The sequence below is a fragment of the Phoxinus phoxinus genome (genome assembly GCF_949152265.1).
Source record: "Phoxinus phoxinus genome assembly, chromosome: 11".
NCBI classification, from domain to species: domain Eukaryota; kingdom Metazoa; phylum Chordata; class Actinopteri; order Cypriniformes; family Leuciscidae; genus Phoxinus; species Phoxinus phoxinus.
In genome coordinates this window covers 13,443,546-13,466,276 of record NC_136886.1, presented here as the reverse complement: position 1 = coordinate 13,466,276, position 22,731 = coordinate 13,443,546, and the positions used below count along the sequence as shown (strand labels likewise).

The window sequence follows — 22,731 nt, the reverse complement described above, 5'->3', positions numbered from 1 at the left end:
TGTTAATCAGCTGGAAAAAATAATTCTAAAAGTAATTCCAATGATATCGTTTCTCTGTGCCGTTATCGTAATAGTTGTGATGTGGACTCTGCTGTTTTTTATATTTAGAACTTTATAGTTATCTTTAATGTTATCGTCCTTGGACTGGCCTTAATTCTGAAGATTATTATGCTCAACTGCTCAGAAAAATATTTCTTATTATATAAGTAGTTAATAGCTTTTTTCATATTTTCAAAGTATAAATAGGAAGCAGTCATATAATTAGTATAAAGAAAAGCTTAAACTAAGAAGGGAATAAATAAATATGTTTTGTCCATTTAACAGAAGTTTTGTGGTGAGAAACACATTTTCCCAAGAGCAACAATCCCAGAGATTCTAACCATAAACAGACTCCCAGTAACACGCTAGAATACCAATTCCAGAAAATCACTCTAAACAAACACCTTTTTATCTGATAACAGTATTTAAAGAGAAACCATCAGTAATTTGAAGGAACTTCAAACATAAACACCTCACAGCACAGAGCGTCAATAGTGCACAAAAAGGCCGTGCCCCTCGCGAGACCTCTTAGTGTAAATATAGTTGGATTTAGCTGATTCCAAACCACAATACTGGCTCTTCAGTGCAACCTGGCAAAACCAGTCAATTACACGTTACACGGCGTCTTCAAGGCACTTTAGTCAACATGATTCACATGCGATAGGTGAAGATCACTTTTAAAGTAAAACGTGGCCTCGCACAGAGCCTGGTTGCCTCATAAACAGCATGAGGCCCATATCAGGAAAAAGGAAATGAAAGTCAAAAATAGTGTCAGTGATTTTGCAATGAGAACACAGTGTGCTCTTTGAATTTAAATGCACAGTGGGGCTCACAGCAAGGTATCGCAACAAGTATCTAAGCAAAAGCTAGTCCATTTTTACAGCAAGTTCTATTTTATTTTACAGGTAAGTGCTCTGAAAACCACAGCAATTAAGAGTAAATCGCATTTTATATGCAAAGCTTTTATCTTTATGCACTTTTTTCTGTGCCACATTGAGGATATTGAGTCATAAATTGTAATAATGTTATAATAATGTAGAGCAAGTCAAGAACTTTTTGGTGGATATAACCGAAAATGAGTATCATATAAATGTAATAACATATATGATGCTTACATTACATTGTCTTTAACATTATTAATATATATAACTATTATAGTATATTAAATATTTTTGTGTCACACGTATGTTTCCCCACAAAAAAATATAAATTTTGAAAAATAATTTACAATATAATAGTTTATGCAGGTTTAATAGTCTCCATAAGCTTTGTTCTGGACATAATTCCTAGATTATCAGTCTTTCATTATTGAATATAGCAGAGAAGCTAATGACAGCTTCACATAGATTGGAGTCATACATTATCTAAAGGCCTCAATTAAATATCATCACACATCAGTGTCAAAATCTGGCTTCAATTTGTGGCCCTGTAAGCGAGAGCTTTCCAAGATCTGGGATCGGCACTTAACCAACCAAATAACCAGAAAATGACAGTGAAGGGCTGTTCAAACGGCACCTATCAAGACGACCATATGCACTTTCGGTTACGCTTTAGAGCCTCACTAACTTTCAGGATTTTAAGCATACAGTATACTGTAAAAATGATGGCAGTGCTCATAATGATGTATTTAAATATTCTGTGGAGTTTAAGCATTCGCGCCACTTCAGGACTGTCACGGCTGGTTGCAGGCAAACAGACAAATATGAAGAGTAGAGTTCCAACAAGAAGTTTAATGGCAAAAGGCAGAGCAAAACGCACTAAACGTAAGCGTGACCGAACACTGAAAGCCTGAAGGAAGTGACTCAAACAAGATAATTAAATGACGTGCACCTGAACAGAATAAACTATAACAGTAACCATAGTGTGTGGAGTGGCGGGAAAATCAAACAAAGGAACGCATGAGATGAATGAAAACAAACTAAAAGTCCATGATAACTGTTTACACAACACTGTTTTCAGGTAAAAACGTAAAAAAAAAGTATGCGTTTTGGTCATTCATTTACATGACAACGGCGTTTTGATTGCCTGAAAACGCGAACTTTAGAAAAAGGTACATTTTTGAAAACGGTATCCGTGTAAACAACAAAACCGCGTATCTGTGAAACCGATGATGTCATGCACATGCGTATAACGTAGTGTTTCATCGCCATAACGGCTTGGCAGCAGAATGCTTTTTCAGTCGTGTGAATGGGGATTGTTTTGACAATGTTGTCGTCTGTAGGCCTATGCAGAAAACTCTCAGTTTTCAGTTTTAAGCATATCGTTGCCGTGTAAACGTACGCTAAGATTAAATTAAATTAAATTTCTAAATACAATCTACTTAAACTGATTAAAAAAATTGTTGAAACTTGTAAAAAAAGTTGAAAGTTGCTTAACTTATTTTGACGAGTTGTCATGCTAACACATGTTAGCATAACTTATTCATCAGATAATTTTTCAGAGTGTAAAATTTTATTTGGCATTCAACGTTAATGGATCTTATTTGCCAGGCTGATATTCACACGCCTGTAAACTTAGGTATGAAGAGACCATGTGTTTTTCATTTGAAACCTCTTTCATTCCTCCCTAAAGCAATGGCCATAGCATTGCAGATATTTTACTTTCATGGAAATACATAAATCCAAATTTAAATGGCAGTTCCAGCAGAATTAGAGCCAGGTGATAGCAAAAACAGATGCAAGTGCAACGACACATGTTACAGAATCATGAGGTTTTGTGATAAGCAAATGTTTTTAATCTAATCTAAAAGCACAGGTGACTGAAAATGTAATCCTGACAAAGGTGTCAAATATTGTACAGTCAGCATAACTGTATAGTGATGCTATTAGCTAATTAAAGAATCAAAGGCCACAAACAGTATAAGACAAAGTCTGCTAATATTAGATGGTGAGAAAATGCTTTGAAAAAAGAAATAGCTATTTGTTATGAAAAAGGTTTTTGAAAGGGTCTTTGTGATACAACAGAGCATTGGGGCTTTGCACAATCATATGCAATTTAAAATGATTTAAAATGAAATAAGCACTCAGCTGTTAAATTTCTTAAGTTAGAGTTGAAGATCACGTTCAGACTTTTAGAGTGCTATTTACCATGTAAAGCTAGCTGGTCCAATGGGTCATAGTTTGAAATGGTGAACTTCAGCTGTGCACCTGCACAAAACACACTGGAATGTAACATACACCCTCTCCTGAGCTTTCAGACTTAAATTACACCTAACAACTCCGCCAGTGGAAAAATCCTTTTCTATTTCCTTTTTGAAAAGCAACAGTCAGTTTATGAAGTGTTGCATGAATCATACAAGGCTCAAAGCAAGCATTGGGCACTCTCTTACTGAAAAGGTCAATGTACATATATTTCCAAAAGAGCAGATTTGCACATATACATTAATGAGGGAACAATTTAACTTGCCATGATCACTCTCATCAAAAACCATAACTGCAACTTTTATATATATCTATATATGTGATAAATATAAATATACATTTAAATATAAATATATATATATGTTTGTTGTCTGTTGACGTAATACAAAATATAAATCAGCTGCTAAATATGGGTGCCATTCCACAAAAGTGTCTTTATAGTGAAAAAAAGGTTCTTAGATTTTTTAAATGTTCTTCACACTAAGAAAAAAGGTAGCACTTTATTTTACAGTCCTGTTCCATGAACATACTATGTACTTATTATAGTAATTGCAATAACTGATTAATAACTAAGTACTAATCCTGAACCTAAACCTAAACCCTGTAGTTACCTTATATTACCCAGTACTTTCTTAAGTACACTCTAAGTAAACGTACTGTAAAATAAAGTGCAACCAAAAAAGAAGGTTATTTTATGTTAAATGTTTTTATTTGGTATTTTAGGAGAAGATAATTTGTAACTCATAAAATAAAATAAAATGCAAACAAACAAAACTTACATCCTAACAAATATGCATGAAAAAAGGTGAAATAAAGGTAATGATAATTAGACAGAAAAATGTAAAAACCAAACAGAAAATACATCCAACCCCCACCCAAAAACTCAACCCCAAAGTGCTATCCAGTGGTAAAAGCAGGCAATGAAGTCATGTTTAACATACTAATCACAAGCCTGCAGAAAGGAAAGGAAATACAGTAAAAGGGGACTAAACTTTTTGAAATAAGTTGAAAGCTTTGTAATATTGGACACATATGGCAATGAGACAGGATAGCATCTAAAATTTGACATTTGTCACATAATGGACACTTCTAGAAATATTTTGTTCAATACACTTGGAATAATGAACCCTATGATGCACTTTAAACTGAATAAGACAACGTCTTGCATTAATGGAACACCTGTGGACAAGTTCAAGTCTTCGTTCCCATATTTCCACCGCAAGTTCCTCTTCCCAGGCAGATTTAATTTTCTCCATAGAAGGAATTTTCACCTGTTCTAAAGCCTTGTATAGAAAGGAGATGGTTCTACCATCTCAATGATGTCTTTCCAAAAACTCATCCACATACATACTGACATTGGTAATGTAAAACTTCACAAAGTCTCTAACTTAAAGGTACCTAGATAAATTATTAGAAGGGATATTATATTTCTCACACAGCTGTTGAAAGGAAGCAAATTTTCCATTCACATACAAATCCCTTTATTTCATAACCCTACATTTTTTTCACATCTCAAATGCACTGTCTAACATAGAAGGGAAAAATGAAGGGTTAGCTGAGATAGAGAGCAAAAACGACAACATACGTCCTTAACGGTTTCCAAATATGAATAGACTTATGAATAACAGGGTTGTGATTATAAAGTGAACTAGCTATACCTGTGGGTGACAAAAGTATTGCATTGACATTCCTCCTGTTCCAACAGCAGCCAAAAATGGTTCTTTTAAGAACTGTTCACTGAAAGGTCCTTCGGGGAACCAACAATTATTCTTCTATGGCATCACTGCAAAAACTCACTTTATTTTTTAAGAGTTTATGTAAGGTATATGGACACTAACAAACACATTATCTCCTGTTATCCAACCGAGATCTTGAATCAATCTAACAGTGAGAAAAGTGAGATAGTTTCTGATTTTACAGTAATACATCGATCTGGGAAGTGGTATCACGAGCTGGGATTTCTAGTACAGTGGGACTAATGCAATTTATTGACTTCCCATGAATTGGACAGGTTAATGCCAATTGAACTAAACTTGTCCCAGTCAGCTACGATAACAAAATGTCTGCCTCTGTTTAGGAACAAAAATAAATACACTGCCAAAAAATTATTTTCTTTCTTAGTATTTTGCCTGGTTTTCCAGTACAAATATCTAAACATTCTCAAATCAAGATTACATTTACTCAAGAACCAAGATGACTTAATATCGTAAGTCTTATTAAGTATGTAAGTACTTGTCAAATGTAAATTTAAAAGGATAGTTCACCCAAAAATTAAGTTGTCAAAACTCTCAAGTTGTTCCAAACCTGTATCTTTGTTCTGCTGAACACAAAGGAATATATTTTGAAGAATGTTTGTAACCAAGCAGTTGTGGGCCACCATTGTAATGGAGTAATTTTTTTTAACTGTTTGGTTACCCATATTCTTCAAAATATCTTCTTTTGTGTTCAGCAGAAGATAGAAACTCATACAGTGTTGAAACAATTTGAGGGTGAGTAAATGATGACAGAATTGTATTTTTTTACTATCCCTGTAAGGTGAACTTCAGCTAATGGGTTCATTGTTCCAAGTAAATAGTCAAATGTAATGTACAAGTATATGACTTAAGAAGTATTATTTATAATAGCTTTGCAATGCAAGCATCATAAAAAAATATGTATTACTATAGGCCTGGCTTAAATACAATATGTAGCAGGGGGTCTCAGATAAAGGGGGTCTTTATCCACTAAGTGGCCTTCATTATAGCCTTTTTGTTATCAGAACAAAACATTACAAATATAGCAAACACAAGCTTTGGTTGCAAACAAAGCTCTAGCGTCTTCGTACATTTAAGAGTGTTTATAAGAGTGTTTATAAACTGACTATTCGTAGTTCAGATAAATCATGTGTTGAGGTCTTGGAAAGGTCATCACTGTGCAATGCCGGTAGTGATTTCATGAACCACGTCCTACGCGAAACAGGTTGATTTGCACAGTGGGAGGATATACAGTGTTCCCAAAAGTGTTTGGACAGTAAATCACACTTAAAAATGTAAAAACAAAGGATATTTTCTCATGATTAACCAAGTTGGCTTCAAAGTCATTTTTAGAGGATGTATTAAAGTCCAAAAGTTGTTTTAGCAAAGTAACCACAAGTGTAATTGATAATTGATAACTGATACTAATGAATAGTATGTTTTATAATTTAAAAGCTCAAAATATCAAAAAAAGCTATTTACACATTGAAGTGTACATACATTTAAGATTAACTCAACTGTCCAATTACGTTTTAGGGGTACTGTGCTTTATTTATACCTCACCTTAACTTAAATAGTTTTAATAATACAAATATTGTATTCTTAATGACAAAAGGGCTACATTTATAACTTTACAAAGCTGTATGAGAAAGAAAGTCCTGAGGGACAACAGGTGAAACTAATACCGTACAATATGTATGCGTTTCAAGCAGAATCAAATACTTAAAGTACACTAATATAAAATTTAATAAGCTAGAACATGTATGATGGCTTGTTAAAAAAGTAAATTCAGAACAGCTGGTTTGCAAAAGTTCACTGGATCAAGTTGCTCTGGTATCCGCTATTTTAGTCTGCCATGCAAACAGTGACTGTCCAATGCAAGTCTCAACACAAAGACAACGGCACAGCACTGATACACATTAAATCATCTTAAAACCATCACAATCAATCAAATACACATTCTCATTAATCAAACAGAGGTAATTACCAAACTTCTTTAAATTGAATAAAAATAAAACAATAAAACAAAACAAAAACAAAGAAAACTTACTGATTGGGTTGCTTTTTCAAACCATTTGTCCAAGGCTTTTCTAATTCCAAGTACTGTATGAGTAATATGAGGATAAAAACTAGGATTTTTCTTTCTCTCCGAAGTTCTCTCAGTTCTCACATTCAGACACAGTAAGCTGATGTAAGACACCGCTGGATGAAGGAAAAAAGAGAGCGAGAGAGAGAGAGCGAGAGAGAGAGAGAGAGAGAGAGAGAGTAAAAAACTAACATTCTGAGGATTCTTGGGAAAATGCCAAAGTCCCAGAATTCTTTCTGCCATGCAGAAGGTTTCAATTAAGTCAGACTCCTGTGACCAATCAGAGAAGATTTTCTTGAATATTCTTTCTTTTTTTAATAGTCCATCAGCATTTACAAAAAACAAAAACAAAAATCAGAAGTGACAAGTGACAAGAACAGTTAGTATTAAGGCTGAATCCCAATTCTCTGTCTTACCCCTTCCCCTTTACACCTTCACCTTAGTTTTGCAAGTTTATGTCATGTTAATGATCAGTTATTTTCCACAGCCATACGTTGGCGCTCACTAATGTTGGTAGGAGGAGGTAATCATTAAAAATGTATTGAAAAGCAGTGAATTCATGTGCGTTTGTTTGCATTTATCTTACAAACTGTTATTATAACAAACCGTATTATAAAAACTAATTTTAAAATGATTTGAGAACTATGGGTATATATGCAGGCTACCTCAGTTAGTTCTGGTTGTAACTCTGGATTTTTTTATCAATTAAGCTTCACATAGTAAGAGTGATTTAAAATACCCTTATCTTTTTTTCAACTATTAAAAAAAAGGGGATTGTTAGGTAGACATTGAATTTCGTTTGCCTTCCCCTTTAAATTTCTCCTCCATCTCTAGTGGAAAATCAATCTGCAAGATAATGAGAAAAGCAGTCCCAACTTTTTTTCTTCACCATTAGCTTTGGCTAGGGACAGGATACTCAATAATAATTTATAGATGGAAAACTGATACAGAACTACTGTTATAAAAGAAAATGTGTGCAATAAGAATTCAAAACTTCTCCACTGATCTAAAGAAACAGTTCTATATACTGACATGGCCTCATATGGTTACCACTAAAAAGCAAACATTTTACCATAATTAAAAGCCTAAAGAATGGCCTCGGAGTTACTTGTCATTATCTAAAGCCAGCTACAGTGCACTAACCTTCTGCATGGGGTGATGTTCTTCCTCAAGGGCACAAAAGTGACAGAATACGAAGAGGATATTCCAAGTCACAGATCGCCAAACCCATCAACATCACAAATGTTGATCCCAATTCCCAAACCATCAACATTTGTGCGAGCGGCCTAGATTTAAATCTGAAAGGCCTTTCATTTTAAAACATCCCCTTGATTCCAACACTGCACATTCATTTGCAAGGACTTCTCCATCTTCCCAGTCTTTGTGAGGTTTATAAACATCTAGGTCAAGGCATATTTCTAATAATTTTCTACCACGCATGATTAGCATAAACAGATACGTTTCAAGATATGTTTTTAATTTCTCTATTGAGCTTTTTTGTATTAGTGTACAAAGAAATAATCCCAGAATTCACGGAGAACCAAATGAAGCGGCACAACCGGATACTTTCATTGCCAATATGCAAATCCAAGAATTCCTACAAAATATTTTCAATATACTCGTCGAATTGGGGGTGGAGAATCATGTTCAAGAGATTCTGAAATATGCGTTTATAGCCTACTAATCACATGCTTCAATCTAAGAAGCATTTGTCTCGGCGAAAGTCAATGCGAAAATTGTAGCAATGTGGACATTTCCATTTTCTCAAATGTAAAATGATACACTATGCAACTCTCCTATTTCCAATGGTTACCGAGAAAAGCAATGAGTATGCAGAAAATAAAGTAAACAAACAAATGAATCTTTCAACATGATAAATTATTTAATACATGGATATGCACAATTAAACTAACATAGATGATGCAGACAATGGCTAATCGGGAAGTGCTAAAGACTGCAAGTGAGATAGAAAGAGTGTAAGAGAGAGGAGGAGGAGTTGGTGTCTCAGTGAGAGCACACTTTCTAAAGCAGAAAGAGACTCCAACCAATCAGAACATCTCCCATAAACCCAGTGCTGGAAAGTCTGACGCAATGTCACATTCTCACTAACTTTTTCTGGATGAAAAACATACCTGCTAAAAACAGACATTCACTTTGTTTTGTGTAGTTTTTCCATGTATCTATATTTAGTAAAATAATTTTAGCGGTGTCCATTCATGCAACCTGCAGTACAGTATATACCAATGTGTATCATTTGATGTAAGGTTGTACATCAATTTATAAATTAAACAGCTAAATTCATGTTCCAATTCAAGAAAAAAAGCACTGCGCATTGATATAAAAATAAGTCTTCGCAAAATAAATAGTTTGATCATAAAATGGTTTGATTGTGATTAGCATTCTGCCCCCGTTCCTTCAATTTATTGTACAAGAATTTCACAGTTTCCTCCACCCTGGTAGAAAGTGAGATGAAGATGATAAAGAGATCAAGAGTCTTCATTTTGGTTTTAAGTGCAGCAGCCAGCTGTATGTTCACAGGCCATTCTTCACAAGTTCATGGACGCCTGTCTCATCGATGACCAGAGTGGACTGGAAAGCTTGCCCGTTCACAAGATGCTCCAACCCCTTTGGAATCATGAGAGATTATTAATTCCTCATTTTTTGAAATAGAAACTATTGGTTAGAAAATATATGGCTTAGAATGTTTTTTTCACCTTGCACCTTAACCATATATATCCGGTAAAGTTACTCTGGGATTATTACTCTTACCTCACCACCATAGGACACAAGAGGAGAGATCTCACATTTGATTGGCAGGTCTGTTCCATCCTTTAGGCTGTGATAGGCAGAGCACCAAAATGAGTTATAGATTTTTATTTTTATTAATGACTATGCCAGATCAAGCATTAATCACATCATATATGATATATAATTATTTTAGATTTGAGACACTTCATATCAATAAAAAAAATATTTTTTTTTAAAAAAAAATTCCCATTACAAATGATTCACCCATTAAAACCAATTTAGACGGCCAGAATCACTTTATGCAAAATGCAACCATTTCTAATGCATTTAAATATTCATAATACAAAATTCAAGAAAACTTGATTATAAGCACCTACACCAGATTATTTGTTATATTGACGAGCAGCCTTGTTCTGTTCAGCATGCCTGATGCCCATTTCCCAACATGCATATTATTCTGCCTGTTAGTAGCTGCCTTTTGGGACAGAGCCAGTTAAAAGATGCCAACCTTTACTACGGCTTGTCTGGGATTGGACATCTTCTCCCACTGAGCTCTAACAGCTACACGGAATCTACTAAGAGCGAAGCCCCATCACCATGCATTACATACGACTGTGAGAATAGTTACTTCTGGCTGACTTCAGGAGTGACTGTCCCTGCTGGTCCATGTCTAGAAATGTTACACAGGAAATATAGTGTGGTTACACTATAACTGCAGATAAATGGGAGTTAAACTGAACACAGGTGGAAAGGAAATGTTTGAAAGAATAAAAGAGCTGACTGGAAACAATCTAGAGGATTCTGAGGATTCTTCAGAAAAACTCATTTTGCGTTCCATGGGGAAAAAATGACACCATAGAGTTTAAGAACAACACAAAGGTGGGTAAATACTGACAGAATTTTCATTCCTGAGTGTTTGTCTCACCTGGGTATCGCAGGTATGCGGGTTCCATTCTCATCCACGAAATGCCCTCCTGCATTTAAGATCCAGCGGTGGTGCAGGGACATGAGAGCGTGACAGGCTGTAGTGGGGTTGTCCTTCCCATCCTGACTGTCTGCATTCTTCAATGGAGAAAACTCATCTTCTCGTAGAACTTCATATACCATAAACTTTCTGTCATACACACAAAAAAGTTGAAATAATTTATAACTAATTGAACATGCCTGAAGCAATATGCATGTCAAATAAAACAATGTTTTTTTTTTTTTTAAAGATAGGCAATTTCCAATCATTTATAGCTTTCACGTGACGTCACACCCTCAGTAATGCCCGTGACCTGCAGGGACTTTCCTCCATAGAGTGGTGCAGGGATGACATCAAAACATGGAAGACTAATTCTTCACTAGTTCCCTTGAGTCGCGCACACGCGCACACATACACACACACCTTATCTATTTACTTATTAGAAACATACATTTAAAAAAAATAAACATAACTGCTTCAAAATTAAAAAATTTAGTATGGGTGTGTGTAATTTATGTTGTAGAACAAAACGTCAAAGTATCATCAAGTTAAGTATATCACTAACAGGCTTTCTTTTTCTCATAAAAAAAAAAAAAAAAAAAAAACTTCATAAAACCCCACAGGAAAATCGAAGGTACCAGTGGCAAATTAGACTTCCGGGTTTTGACGTCATCCCTGAATCACTTTTAAAAAAAGGTTAGTTAAGAAACATATATATATACGGTAATTTGAAAGCGTTTGAAATTTTATTTTGACCATTTTAAACCAGTTCACTAGATATAATTTTAACCGAAAATATGCCATAAATAACACTTATTTTGTATATGATTAGCTTTAATTATAGTCTTTAAGAGATTTTGGAAGCTCTCTGGATCTTCATATCTCATAATAGTGTGAGCCAGAGCAGGGGTGTTGTTAAAAAGAGCCGTTTTGACAGCTACTTTTGTGTTTCAAAGGGCGAAGAAAAAAAAAAACTGTACCATCTACACTGTGCATATATACATATATATTTTTAATATTATATTTATTGTAGTATTTTCAGATTTTCAACACTGTGCACATTGTGTAAACCTTGTAGAATCTATTTGAACTCCGTCAGTTCACTGAAACGTGGGTAAATGAGGACCATTCCACTCAACAGCACACATACTGAAAACAGGAATGAACAAAAAAGTCCTGACACTAACTTGGCAAACTGGAATATGTCGAAGACAAATTTTTCCATCTTAATCCCATTGGGTTTGTCAGGTTTGATTAGCTGCCCTTGTGTGTTCACGTAGGGAATTTTCTTCTGTGCCACATGATGCTGCAACTGTGGCTCGTGAGTCCTAAAAGAAAGATAGAGAGGTATAAAGACAGAGGGATGGACGAGCAGACAGCAACAGACAAAAAAGTGATGTTCTTTCAGTGAAAACTGAATAAAAATGACAATAAGAGAACACGTCTGGCAAAGTCATCTGTGTTTTAAAATACCAGACACTCAAAAACTGCAGATGTTCCTCTTCTGACTCTACCTCATTCTCTGCGTACATTAAAGTCAGATCCATCCTGTCTAGTATTTACAAGATGGCAAAGCTCATTGGAAATAGCTCATAGAAATAGCTGTGCTGTTTAATATGTTACGGAGATCATTGCCTAGCGACAAAATATCATCAATTGGCTCCAAAAGCGGAGATTCAAAGATGAATAATAAAAAATTGGCCAATTTTTTTTATTAAGAATATAAATTAATTAAATTACAGTATAATTAATAGTGTACTCGTATGATGCATGAGGCACTCTCTGAGCACTGACTAACCTCACAATCTCTTTGAGGAATGTGAGGGTGAAGAAGTGATTCGCGATGTTGCCAGCATTGAACACAAGTCGACCATCGGTGCTTCGCTTCTGTGCCGTTGCCAAGGTAATCTCGCTGTACTCCACTACTTGATAAAGCCCATCCACCTTACAGACCACGCCTACCGCCTCTGTTGGATTGGTCTTCTCCACAACCTGCCAATCAGAAGTAAGTGCATGTGTGACCACAGTACGACATAAAGGCACTTCAATTTTTTTCAATGTCAATGTATTCAATACTTTCCTGCACAGGCAATACCTGCAACGTTAGTTTGCCTTCAAAATCATTTAGGTCATGTCCTGTTTTTTAGATCATCTAGCACTCACTTAAAGTGAATCTTTAGAAACACTAACACTTTAGTAACACTAATAATTGAATTACTGTTCAATGTAATATAAATGCACATCCAGTTTTATAATGTTTTGGTGCTTACATTTTTAGTGTTTTTAATTTTTTAATAGTGTACAATTTTATTATCAGCCATAACATGGATATCTAAATAACCTACACTAATGTTCAAAAGATTGGCGTCAGTAAGATTTTCCTTTTTAAAATACCTTCATATTGAACAAAGGTGGCAGTAAAGAATTTTACATTGTAACAAAAATATATATATATTTGAAATAAATGCTGCTCTTTTGAACTTTCTATAAATCAAAGAATCCTGAACAGAAGTATGATGGTTTTTACAAAAACATTAAACGGCTCAACTTATTTTTTAAATGTGATTATAAATAGAAATGTTACTTGAAGACCAAATCTGCATATCAGAATTATTTCTGAAGAATCATGTGATGCTGAGAAATGGCTGCTGAAAATACAGCTTTGCCATCACAGGAATAAATTACACTTAAAAATGAAAGAATTATAATAAATAAATATATATATATTTTTTTCATTTTTTAAGTGTAATTTATATATATATTTATATAACCAATTCTTTAAAAAACAAAACAAAAAGGTAACCTTTACCAACCCCAAACTTTTGAAAGGTAATGTACATTTTAATGTTTTGATGCCTAAATTCACTTAGAGTTTTAATATTGGCCATTTATCATCATCGGCAGTAACACAAATGTATAAATGATCATCCCCCCCCTCCCTATATATGGCAACAGTTAAATCAGTTATGGGAAATACAAAAAGACCAAAAAACTATTTACTGTAACAAACTCTGTAAACTCTTGTTAATGATTACATTTGGTTTAGTTTGCGTTTATAAGCGGTCATAAAGATTTTACCAGGTCAACTGATACCAATTTGTCATAACTTGTCAAATAATAAAAGCCAAGTCTAAAACAGTTTGTTTAAGATGCCTTTTTAACATTTAAATGAATTTAAGTTGAAAAGACAGATTTATCAACACTGAGTTGTCAAGTACTAAACTAGCTGCAGAGTTTGAACAGCCCACACACTCCCTGTGTGCTGTGTTTGCCTGAGGTCTGTGTTAAATTACAGCAGAGGCAAAAGCAGAAAACCCTTTCCATTCATCCGAGTAACAAATTACAAACTTCTCATTTGATGAAGGGTTAGCATTGAGGAGAGGCTTCGAGCTAAAGCCACTTTAAGTGCATGCTTCAGAAATTATGAGGGGTGGGTGGGTCCAGATTTTCTTACCATCGTTCCCCTGTCACGCGGGAACCGTTTAATTACAAGCAGCTTCGGAAAGCTCAGTATTCAAAACCATCTGTTGAGTATTTATGTCTGAACCAAATATCACATGCAAATACTTTCATGAATCACATTTCGTACGCCAATGATTCAGTTTGAGGCGGGATCAAAGGCAGCATTTTGTTCACACTGTGAAATACAAAACCGATTCTTCACTTTCAAATAACAACCAATACAAATATCCAAAGTCAGAGAGAACAGAGAAAAATAATCAAAATCAGAGCAGAATAAATACAAGAAGATATATTTGTTCAGACGTAACAAAACAAGCACTTCCAGACTACATGAAATTCTATGGTCATTATATGACTAACTGGTCACACAAGTAAAACATGGTGAGTTTGATTCTTGTGTTAATGCATTCAGGAACACACCTACTGTCAAGTGTCAATCATTTCATATGTATGAACATATTAATTTCCTGATAATTTAAATGAAAAGTGTACAAAAAATAAAAAGTTAACACTAAACATGTATAATAAAAATGCCTGCTAGCAGGTTCAACTTAGCAATTTGGTGTTCATTGCATCATAATAACCACTACAATACGTCAAAGACTGTGAGGTTACACTGAGAATAATGGCTAAATTAATTGGGATCCTGCATCACCAGGCTGGTTATATAAGAGTTTTAAAGGCAATTAAGCTCCTGACTGGAGACCATTTAAAATGTCCAGAATAACCACTGTTCCTTGTAAAAGTATTTTCCCCTTCTTGCTGTTGTGTACGCAGACTGCAAAAGCACATGTGAACGTGTTACCTGAAACTACATTCTAAGGAACCACACTTCATTGCTATAGGATGTGCGGCTAAGCCCAGGGTCCCATCAACACATTCCTAACGTATAAACATCATTAAACAACAAGGTTAACAATTAGATGAGAATAGTTTGCTACTTTAGAATTCTCTAAAAAATTAATTAAGAATAAAATGAGAATATATCAGTACTGAATAAAATTCTTATGTCCTGTTTTTCACCACTATTTTGTTCAAAAAGCCCTCAAAAATACAAACTGACTGAAAAGTCAAATAAAGATCACTAAACCATACAAAGTCATTCCAATGTGTAAAAAAATTACTACTGTTAAAAAAGGTTTGGGGCCAGTAAGATTTTTTTAGTGTGTGATTTTTGATTTGATTCAAAACGGTAAAAATAGCAATTTTAATATTATTACAAGTTACAAACAGTTTTATTTTTTAATATCTAGTTTTAATAATGGCAAAGCTGAATTTTCAGCACTATTATTCCAGTCTTCAGTGTCACATGATCCTACAGAAATTATTCTAATATGCGTGTTGCACAATGATACTTTCTTTCAAGATTCAAAAGAAAAGCATTTGTTAATAATTATCTTTTGTAATATTATAAATGTTCACAGTCACTTTTGCTCAATTTAACATGTTCTTGCTGAATAAAAGTATTCTCCAAACTGGTAGTGTAAATTCCTGTACATCTTGTTTTTTTTCTAGGCAGCGGCTCCATCTAGTGGACTAGCGAAACATGTTTTGTTTTTAAATGTGACATTGCACTTTTACATTCATTAAAAAAAGAAAACATTAGAAAATAACCAGATTAAGGAATAATAGACCACAAATACAGATTAAAAAAAAGTGCACAAGCTTAATGACAATACACCAAGTACACATTCGTAATAGAACTGTATTTGCATGTTTTCTCCTGCATTATGCATATTATAATAAGCGCAGGTCTAGGTATGTTAAAGACTGACCTTTGCACCACAGTCTGCTCCTTTAAGTGTACAGAAGCCAATGAAAGCAGGGTCGGCCACTTTCACAAGAATGTTGTCTACGCAGTAGACGTGGATGTAGGAGATTCCTCTCGTCTCCATGTCCTTCACAATGTTCTGTGTCCCCAGAGCCCTGTACAGGCCCCCGTTTCCATCTGAATATGGAGATTCAGAGAAAACATACAAGTGCTGAATATTCACAGTAGTTCTAATTATTCTGAGACTAAGCAAGCTGTTTGATCATGATATCACTTGGAAACTGTAAGGATAATTAACCTGTAGTTCCTTTGGGAAATTTCAAATAGGTTTTTAGAAAAGCGTTTTTGATTTTTGAGCAAAACAAGTTCTGTGGTTAAGATTACTTAGAGACTATGACGTTTTGTTCGACAACATGCTGTAAACTATTTACAGTCATACATCGTTTGTGAATTTTAAAATAAAAAAATCAAAGTTGCTCATAGTTGTCAACAAGAAATGCTAATCTTGCTTTTAAAGACTCACCTGGTGCCATTGCCAGTTTGCCTTTTCCCTCTAGAATAATTTTCCCATTAAAGTCTACAGCGGGAAGCATGCCTTGCTGAAAGAAAAACACATTCTCTTCCTTCAGGCCGAAGTAGTTGCGTTGTTTGAAGAAGTTTTTGGTCATGTCCATTGTTCTGCCACTTGTCATAATGTACCTGATGCATCAAAACATTGACCGTGTCATTGCTTAAAGTATGAAAACACTACTGTCCAAAAGTTTGTTTTTGAAAGAAGTCTCTTATGCTCACCAAGGCTGCATGTATTTGATCAAAAACAAAACAGTACAGTAGAAACAGTAATATTGCAAAATAATTACAAACTAACTTTTCAATTTTAAAGTACCCCTATTAGGCAAAAACACTGAATTTACTGTTTATACAATGCAGTGTTTCCGTGACGTCCAAAGCACGTAAATGTAAGAACGTGATTGGCTGTCTGTTGTTAAGCATCTAGCTGTAACATTCGAACACCGCATAATTGCAGTGCAGGGTTAACATGGAAAAACTCCGCTTCTAAGGGTACGTTTACAAGACAACGATGTACTAAAATGGGAAAGTTTTTCCTTCGCAGTTTTCACGTACAGACAACACCATTGTCAAAGCAATCCCCGTTCACATGGATTTGCGGAAACGGCTAAAAACGCTGTACCAAGCCACTGCATTGTTGATTGTAAACTTTGTTGTAAAGAAACACTATGCGCCTATTGACTGAACACGAAACACACGTGCATGACATCACAGTTTTCACAAATTCGCATTTTTGGAGTTTAAACAGAGACGATCAAAATAAAATTTTCAGGCCCCCAAACCTCCATTGTTGTGTAAAACGCATACAAAGCTTTACGGTTTTAGTTGAAAACAGTGTCTTGTAAACGGCCCCTAAATTACAATTGTGAAACGTTCATTTAACCAGGGTTAAAAGCAGTGTTTAGCACGACGATAACCTGGGGTTATGTGCAGTGTGAAAAGCCCTCATGAAAGGTAACATTCATAAAAGCATAATAATCGTCCGGAATGCAGATAATAATCGTCCGGAATGCAGATTCGTCCGGAATGCAGATAATAATCGTCCGGAATGCAGATTCCCTAACTACATTCAAAAGACAACTGAAAACTCATCTCTTCCGTGAGCACTTAACATAAATAAATAATAAAAAAACTCTTCCTTTAATCCTCTCTTGTTTGGCTTATGCTACTCTGAGCAATGCCTGAACTTTGTATTTTGAGCACTTCTTGCGTTATTTTTGCCTCTTCACGATGACTCGCTTCTTGTTAGTCCTCAGCTGTAAGTCGCTTTGGATAAAAGCGTCTGCTAAATGACTAAACGTAAAATGTAAATGTAAATAAGGTCACTTTAATACATTTAAAATGTTATTTATTCATGCGATGGCACAGCTGAATATTCAGCAGCCATTACTCCAGTATTCAGTGTCACATGATCCTTCACAAATCATTTTAATATGTTGATTTGCTGCTCAAGTAATAAATGGTCACAATTGAAAATTGTTGTGCTGTCAATTTTTTTGTAGAAACCATGACATTTTTATGTTCATGATTCTTTGATGAAAAGGATGAACAGCATTTATTTGAAATAGACATTTTTTTGTAAAAATGTAGAAGTTTTTACATCAACATACACACCTGCCAAATGTCCATATATTGTATATAATAATTGCTTTAAAACGCTCATTGTTTCTGCCTAAAATTAAAGCTGCCGTCAGCAACATTTTTTTGATCAAATTCAGTGAAATTGACACTATAATCCGACAGAACAACATAAATAAGGTGGTTTTAGAAAAAAACCCGAGCTTCTAACTCCACCTGGAGCGTGTTATTTTGTTTTGCAAAAATCCACCGTCCCGGATCATCGGGTCTAATCAGCGCAGGGGGTGTGAGATCTGACTGTCAATCACAGGTCATGCACAAATCACAGATCCCCCTCTCTCGCGCAGACGCGGACGTTACAATATCACATACACACGACACGTCTGAAGTTCGCCTGAAGATTGTACGAAGCGTGATGGCAGAGAGAAAATCTAATAACAAGCTTCCAATTCCTCGGTTATTGCTATCTATGGATAGATTAGCCAGGGCAGCCTACCTCCGAGTTTATGGTGTTGATCGATGCTGAAGAGACGGACGCGTTCACAGAAAATCAGGTACGCACTGACGATGGGCGGGTGCTCGTTGGTAGTGGGGGAGGGGCATGAGAGTTGTAAACATTCAAACTTTTGTCTAAGTCCACTCAATCTGCCAGACTTGCCGACGGCAGCTTTAATACATGATGTTAGCTAATTGGATGCTTTTTATTTTCTTGGACTGTACATTTCTGAAATATGGACATCACTAGGACACAGTCACCTTTAATTTTCTGTAAAGCTGCTTTGAAACGATATGTATAGTGAAAAGCACTATAAAAAAAATGCTAACATTTCAGAGCAGAGGTGGAAAGTCCAGGGGTCAGAAAGTAAAAGTCCTGCCATATGTTTATTCCACCCATGAACTCAGTCAGCTGATTTCACTAATTAGTTCTATCTCCTGGCTGAAAAACTGTGCTAATTAGCAAATCCAGGTGATTGGACCAAAATACTGAGGAGGACTTTTACTTTCTGAACCTGGACCTTCCACCTCTGATTTTTTTAGCACCTAATTATCAAGGAGAGCATGGTGAGTACTCTGATTGGAAAATCAAATCTATGACCTTATGGTAATTTTTTTTAAAGTATGATGGGATTAGATTTTTTGGTACATAATCATATGTTATGATTAGATAACATATGGTACATTTTGGATACTAAAATAATGGTAACACTATGGCGTTCTTTAAAGTACATCGGCATAAGACTATGGTGTTCTTTAAATTACATTGGCATAATACTATGGTGATCATACATATTATAGTGATATAGTATTATAAAAATGAGTTGAAGTTAGAGCTGATCATTAGGGCCTCATGTGTATGAGTTGTGTGTCAGAGGTCAATTCTGTTGGGTAGAGACTGGCTCTAAAATTATTTTTCTCGTGAAGTCTGAGCTCATGTCAGCCCAATTTCACACTGACTAAACCATGCACTGGCATTCATAGTGGGGAGGTCACTTTCATTACGGTAAAAGGAGGGAAACTTCCTCAAGATCAAAACAAGTCTGCTAATCCAAGTAATTGGATTCAACAATTGTTAACTCAAATTCCTTTCCAGTGAGATTGAAAATGACAGTTTTTTTTTATTATCCACCGCTTTTACTGTAAGTGCACTGTAACTGAATGAGCTTTAATTGTGTTTAATGATCATCTTACCATGGAATGCAGCACTTCCTTGAGTGCTGTTTTTCAGCGAGCTGTTCCAGTCTTTGGATGTGTTCTGCCTGGATCTGAAAGAGGGTTTTGTGGGAAGGGAGGCCAACGTCATACATGCCTTTTGGATATGAGACACCCAACCGTGTCCCTTGACCTCCAGCCAACAGAAGAACCGCCACTTTGTTCTCTGATATACAGCGCAGGCCTGCGTGGAATTTAGCAAATAGGTGTTAATAAATATTATGTTATACTATTCAAGGTATAAACAAAAATAGGTCATTGTTGCCATTACATGAGTCCTTAATGTAAAATATAATGCATTCATTAGGCTACTTTTACAAAAATAAAATATCCAAACTAAGCAGAGAATAGAGATGGAGGTTGTATAAAATATCTGGCTTCTTAAGCAACAGTTTGCTTTTTAATAATTGCAGATAACAGCGGCGATTATCCAAGACTTTTATGAGGCCCAGTTTATCTCACATAAATTACTTTTATGATTGATATTACTTCCCCCACACACAGCCTTGAACATGATCAAATTTAACTTTCATTTGTGAATTATTCAAAACAAAATGATTGAATTAAATGAAAAAAAAAAAAAAATGAATGGGACAAACACAGAAGGAACAAAGAAGGTTTTGGGTACCAGATAATGTGGTCAGATTTAAGATGATGTAATTCTGAATGAGCTCAACATGACTTCAGCAAAGAAAATACGTCAGATCTAACCAGAACCAGATGTTTTCAACCCCTTTTGGAGCATCTTCCCAAAAATGGAGTACAGGGACAAAACAGTGTTTATTCAAATCTAAGAACTTGTTGTTACAGATTGGCTTGACACTGGAGAGATCTCTCAGGGGTCTTGATTTCTTAGGGGTCCAATTTGGCATTGAAGTGTTTCTGCTCAACAAAGACTAACAAAAGTGACTATGACATTAATGTTATAATAAATGAAACATATCCTGCTTCGATTTTGTAAATGGCCTCCTGTATAAATTTCTGCTGGAAAAAAAAGTTATCTGGTCTCCCAGCCTGACAAAGTTGGTCTGTTTTGCTCAGGTTTGGGGCATTTGTCACCGGGGGTCCGTTCTTCGTACGTCGCTAACTCACTTAGCTGGATTTGATTGTTGGCAATTTGGCATGATCTTGGATTGTTTGGTTCTTCGACGATCATCCTGGACTTGCTGTCATAGCAACAGGTGCGCAATCTTAAACCTGCTCGCGAGCAGGCTTATTTCATGTTAACAGGATTAGATCCCGGCTTTATAAGCGGAGGTGATCCGGGAAGTCCGATAGCGTACTTTTAGAGTGATATAGTTTTTCTCGTGACTCGTGAGTGTCATTTGTATCATTAATTTGTTGAACAACACTATTTAATGTCGGAGTCGGGCTTTAACAACAGCACAAACTGTGTCCATTTCCCTGAGATTCTTTGCGAGTGATACGGTGAACTTGGTGAAAAGTGCTGCCCGTCGTGCCATTCACAAAGTTTACCTCGCGCTCAAGCTTTTTTTTAGGGGTTTTTCCAGACCCAAGGTTGTAAAGCAGATTTTTTTTTTTTTGGCCAATGCTTGCAGGTACATATTTTTTTTTATGAAGATCATGCAATCATGACTTAGCCAATAAGTATGATTTACAGTAGCCTTTGTGTCAGGCTTCACTAACGTGATTCACTAACGAGACTGTACACACGTTCCCATCAAGGCCTCAATGAAGAGGATTTTGTGAACAGTGTAAATGTGCAGGTAAGTTACTATTACAATTCTAAATATATCATATTAGTAATATTATTATATGAAAAAAAAAAGAAAAAAGGAATGGAATCAAAAAGTATGCAGTACTTTACCTATACCATATCAGTCACATAGTCACATGTAGCACATTATTTGAACATGGAAACGGAAAATATAAATATCAAGCACACTGTATTCTGAGCCTAACATAACTATATTTTTTTCATTATGTAGGTGATTACAACATGCTTGGAGACACAGGGGCTATACCTGCAGGCAGTATTTTATGACCCCATTCCCTGACCCACAACCCGGACAATGGAGCTCTACACTGTTAGAAATTTCTTGTAATTTTTACAGGAAATTCCTGGCTAATAGTTGCCGTGAATTTACTGTAAACAGTATACAGGACTGTTATTGTAAAATAATTACAACAAGGTACTGAATTTCCTGTAATTTCACAGGATAGAATACTGTAAATATTACAGCAAAATTTTATATTTACGGCAACTCAGTAGCCAGGAATTTCCTGTAATTTTAGAGATTTCCTGTAAATTCACAGGACAGAATATTGTAAATATTACAATTAAATGTTGTAACTTGGATAAATGTCCTCTTTCAGACTTCTGCAAAGAAAAACAAAACACTTAGTATTTTTTTAAATATTTTTTTATTTTCTCTTAAAACTGACGAGAAAACAAACAATCCATTACTGTACAGTACAGTAAAACTTGAATGCCTCGTTTTTCTCTGCCTTGCTGCCCGTCTGGGGATTTATGCCGCAAAAGGCTCTGAAAACAGGGGAAAAAACACACTTATCAGGTAACATTTAAGACTTGATATGACATGGTCATAACCATGACATGAAACATTAAGGGATCTTTATGAATGAATGAGTGCTTGTGTGTGTGTGTGTGTGTGTGTGTGTGTGTGTGTGTGTGTGTGTGTGTGTGTGTGTGTGTGTGTGTGTGTGTGAGACTGAGAGTCATCGTGGGCTATATGAGTATGTGTGTGTCTGTGGCTTGGCACGATCGATGCAAGGGTCTGCGATGCGAGTGCAAGATTCAAGCAATCACTGTTCAGTAAAACCTTTCAGTAAAATCTGATCACTCAAAATGCGAAGTAGGTAATATGTTTCTGTATTAAGTGGGCCGAGGTGACTTACTGACATCCCTAACTCTAACAAAAAATGTCAATTACAGAAAAGTTATAAAC

The 22,731-nt window shown here is 35.4% G+C and overlaps 2 protein-coding genes across 8 annotated transcripts in view; both read right to left on the bottom strand.

Moving 5' to 3' along the window:
• The window catches only part of ddr2a (discoidin domain receptor tyrosine kinase 2a), a 33,458-nt gene extending 26,344 nt beyond the window's left edge, over positions 1 to 7,114 (bottom strand). For all 4 annotated transcript variants that reach the window (XM_079628922.1, XM_079628924.1, XM_079628923.1 and 1 more), the window contains exon 1: positions 6,963 to 7,114. The gene's annotated coding sequence lies outside the window, so the exon portion shown is untranslated. The remainder of the gene's footprint in view (positions 1 to 6,962) is intronic.
• Positions 7,115 to 8,580: 1,466 nt separating this feature from the next.
• Positions 8,581 to 22,731, bottom strand: part of uap1 (UDP-N-acetylglucosamine pyrophosphorylase 1) — a 23,864-nt gene continuing 9,713 nt past the window's right edge. The window contains exons 3-11 of one of the 4 annotated variants that reach the window (XM_079627593.1): positions 19,781 to 19,985; positions 16,467 to 16,642; positions 15,948 to 16,120; positions 12,509 to 12,702; positions 11,898 to 12,038; positions 10,672 to 10,860; positions 10,375 to 10,416; positions 9,768 to 9,834; positions 8,856 to 9,623 (exon numbers count right to left, since the gene is read on the bottom strand). In XM_079627593.1, coding sequence (XP_079483719.1) covers positions 9,531 to 9,623; positions 9,768 to 9,834; positions 10,375 to 10,416; positions 10,672 to 10,860; positions 11,898 to 12,038; positions 12,509 to 12,702; positions 15,948 to 16,120; positions 16,467 to 16,642; positions 19,781 to 19,985 — 1,280 coding nt within the window. In that variant the 3' untranslated portion in view covers positions 8,856 to 9,530. Of the gene's footprint in view, positions 9,624 to 9,767; positions 9,835 to 10,254; positions 10,417 to 10,671; positions 10,861 to 11,897; positions 12,039 to 12,508; positions 12,703 to 15,947; positions 16,121 to 16,466; positions 16,643 to 19,780; positions 19,986 to 22,731 lie in introns of all 4 variants that reach the window. The other 3 variants (XR_013799476.1, XM_079627594.1, XM_079627595.1) reach the window with 3 other exon arrangements.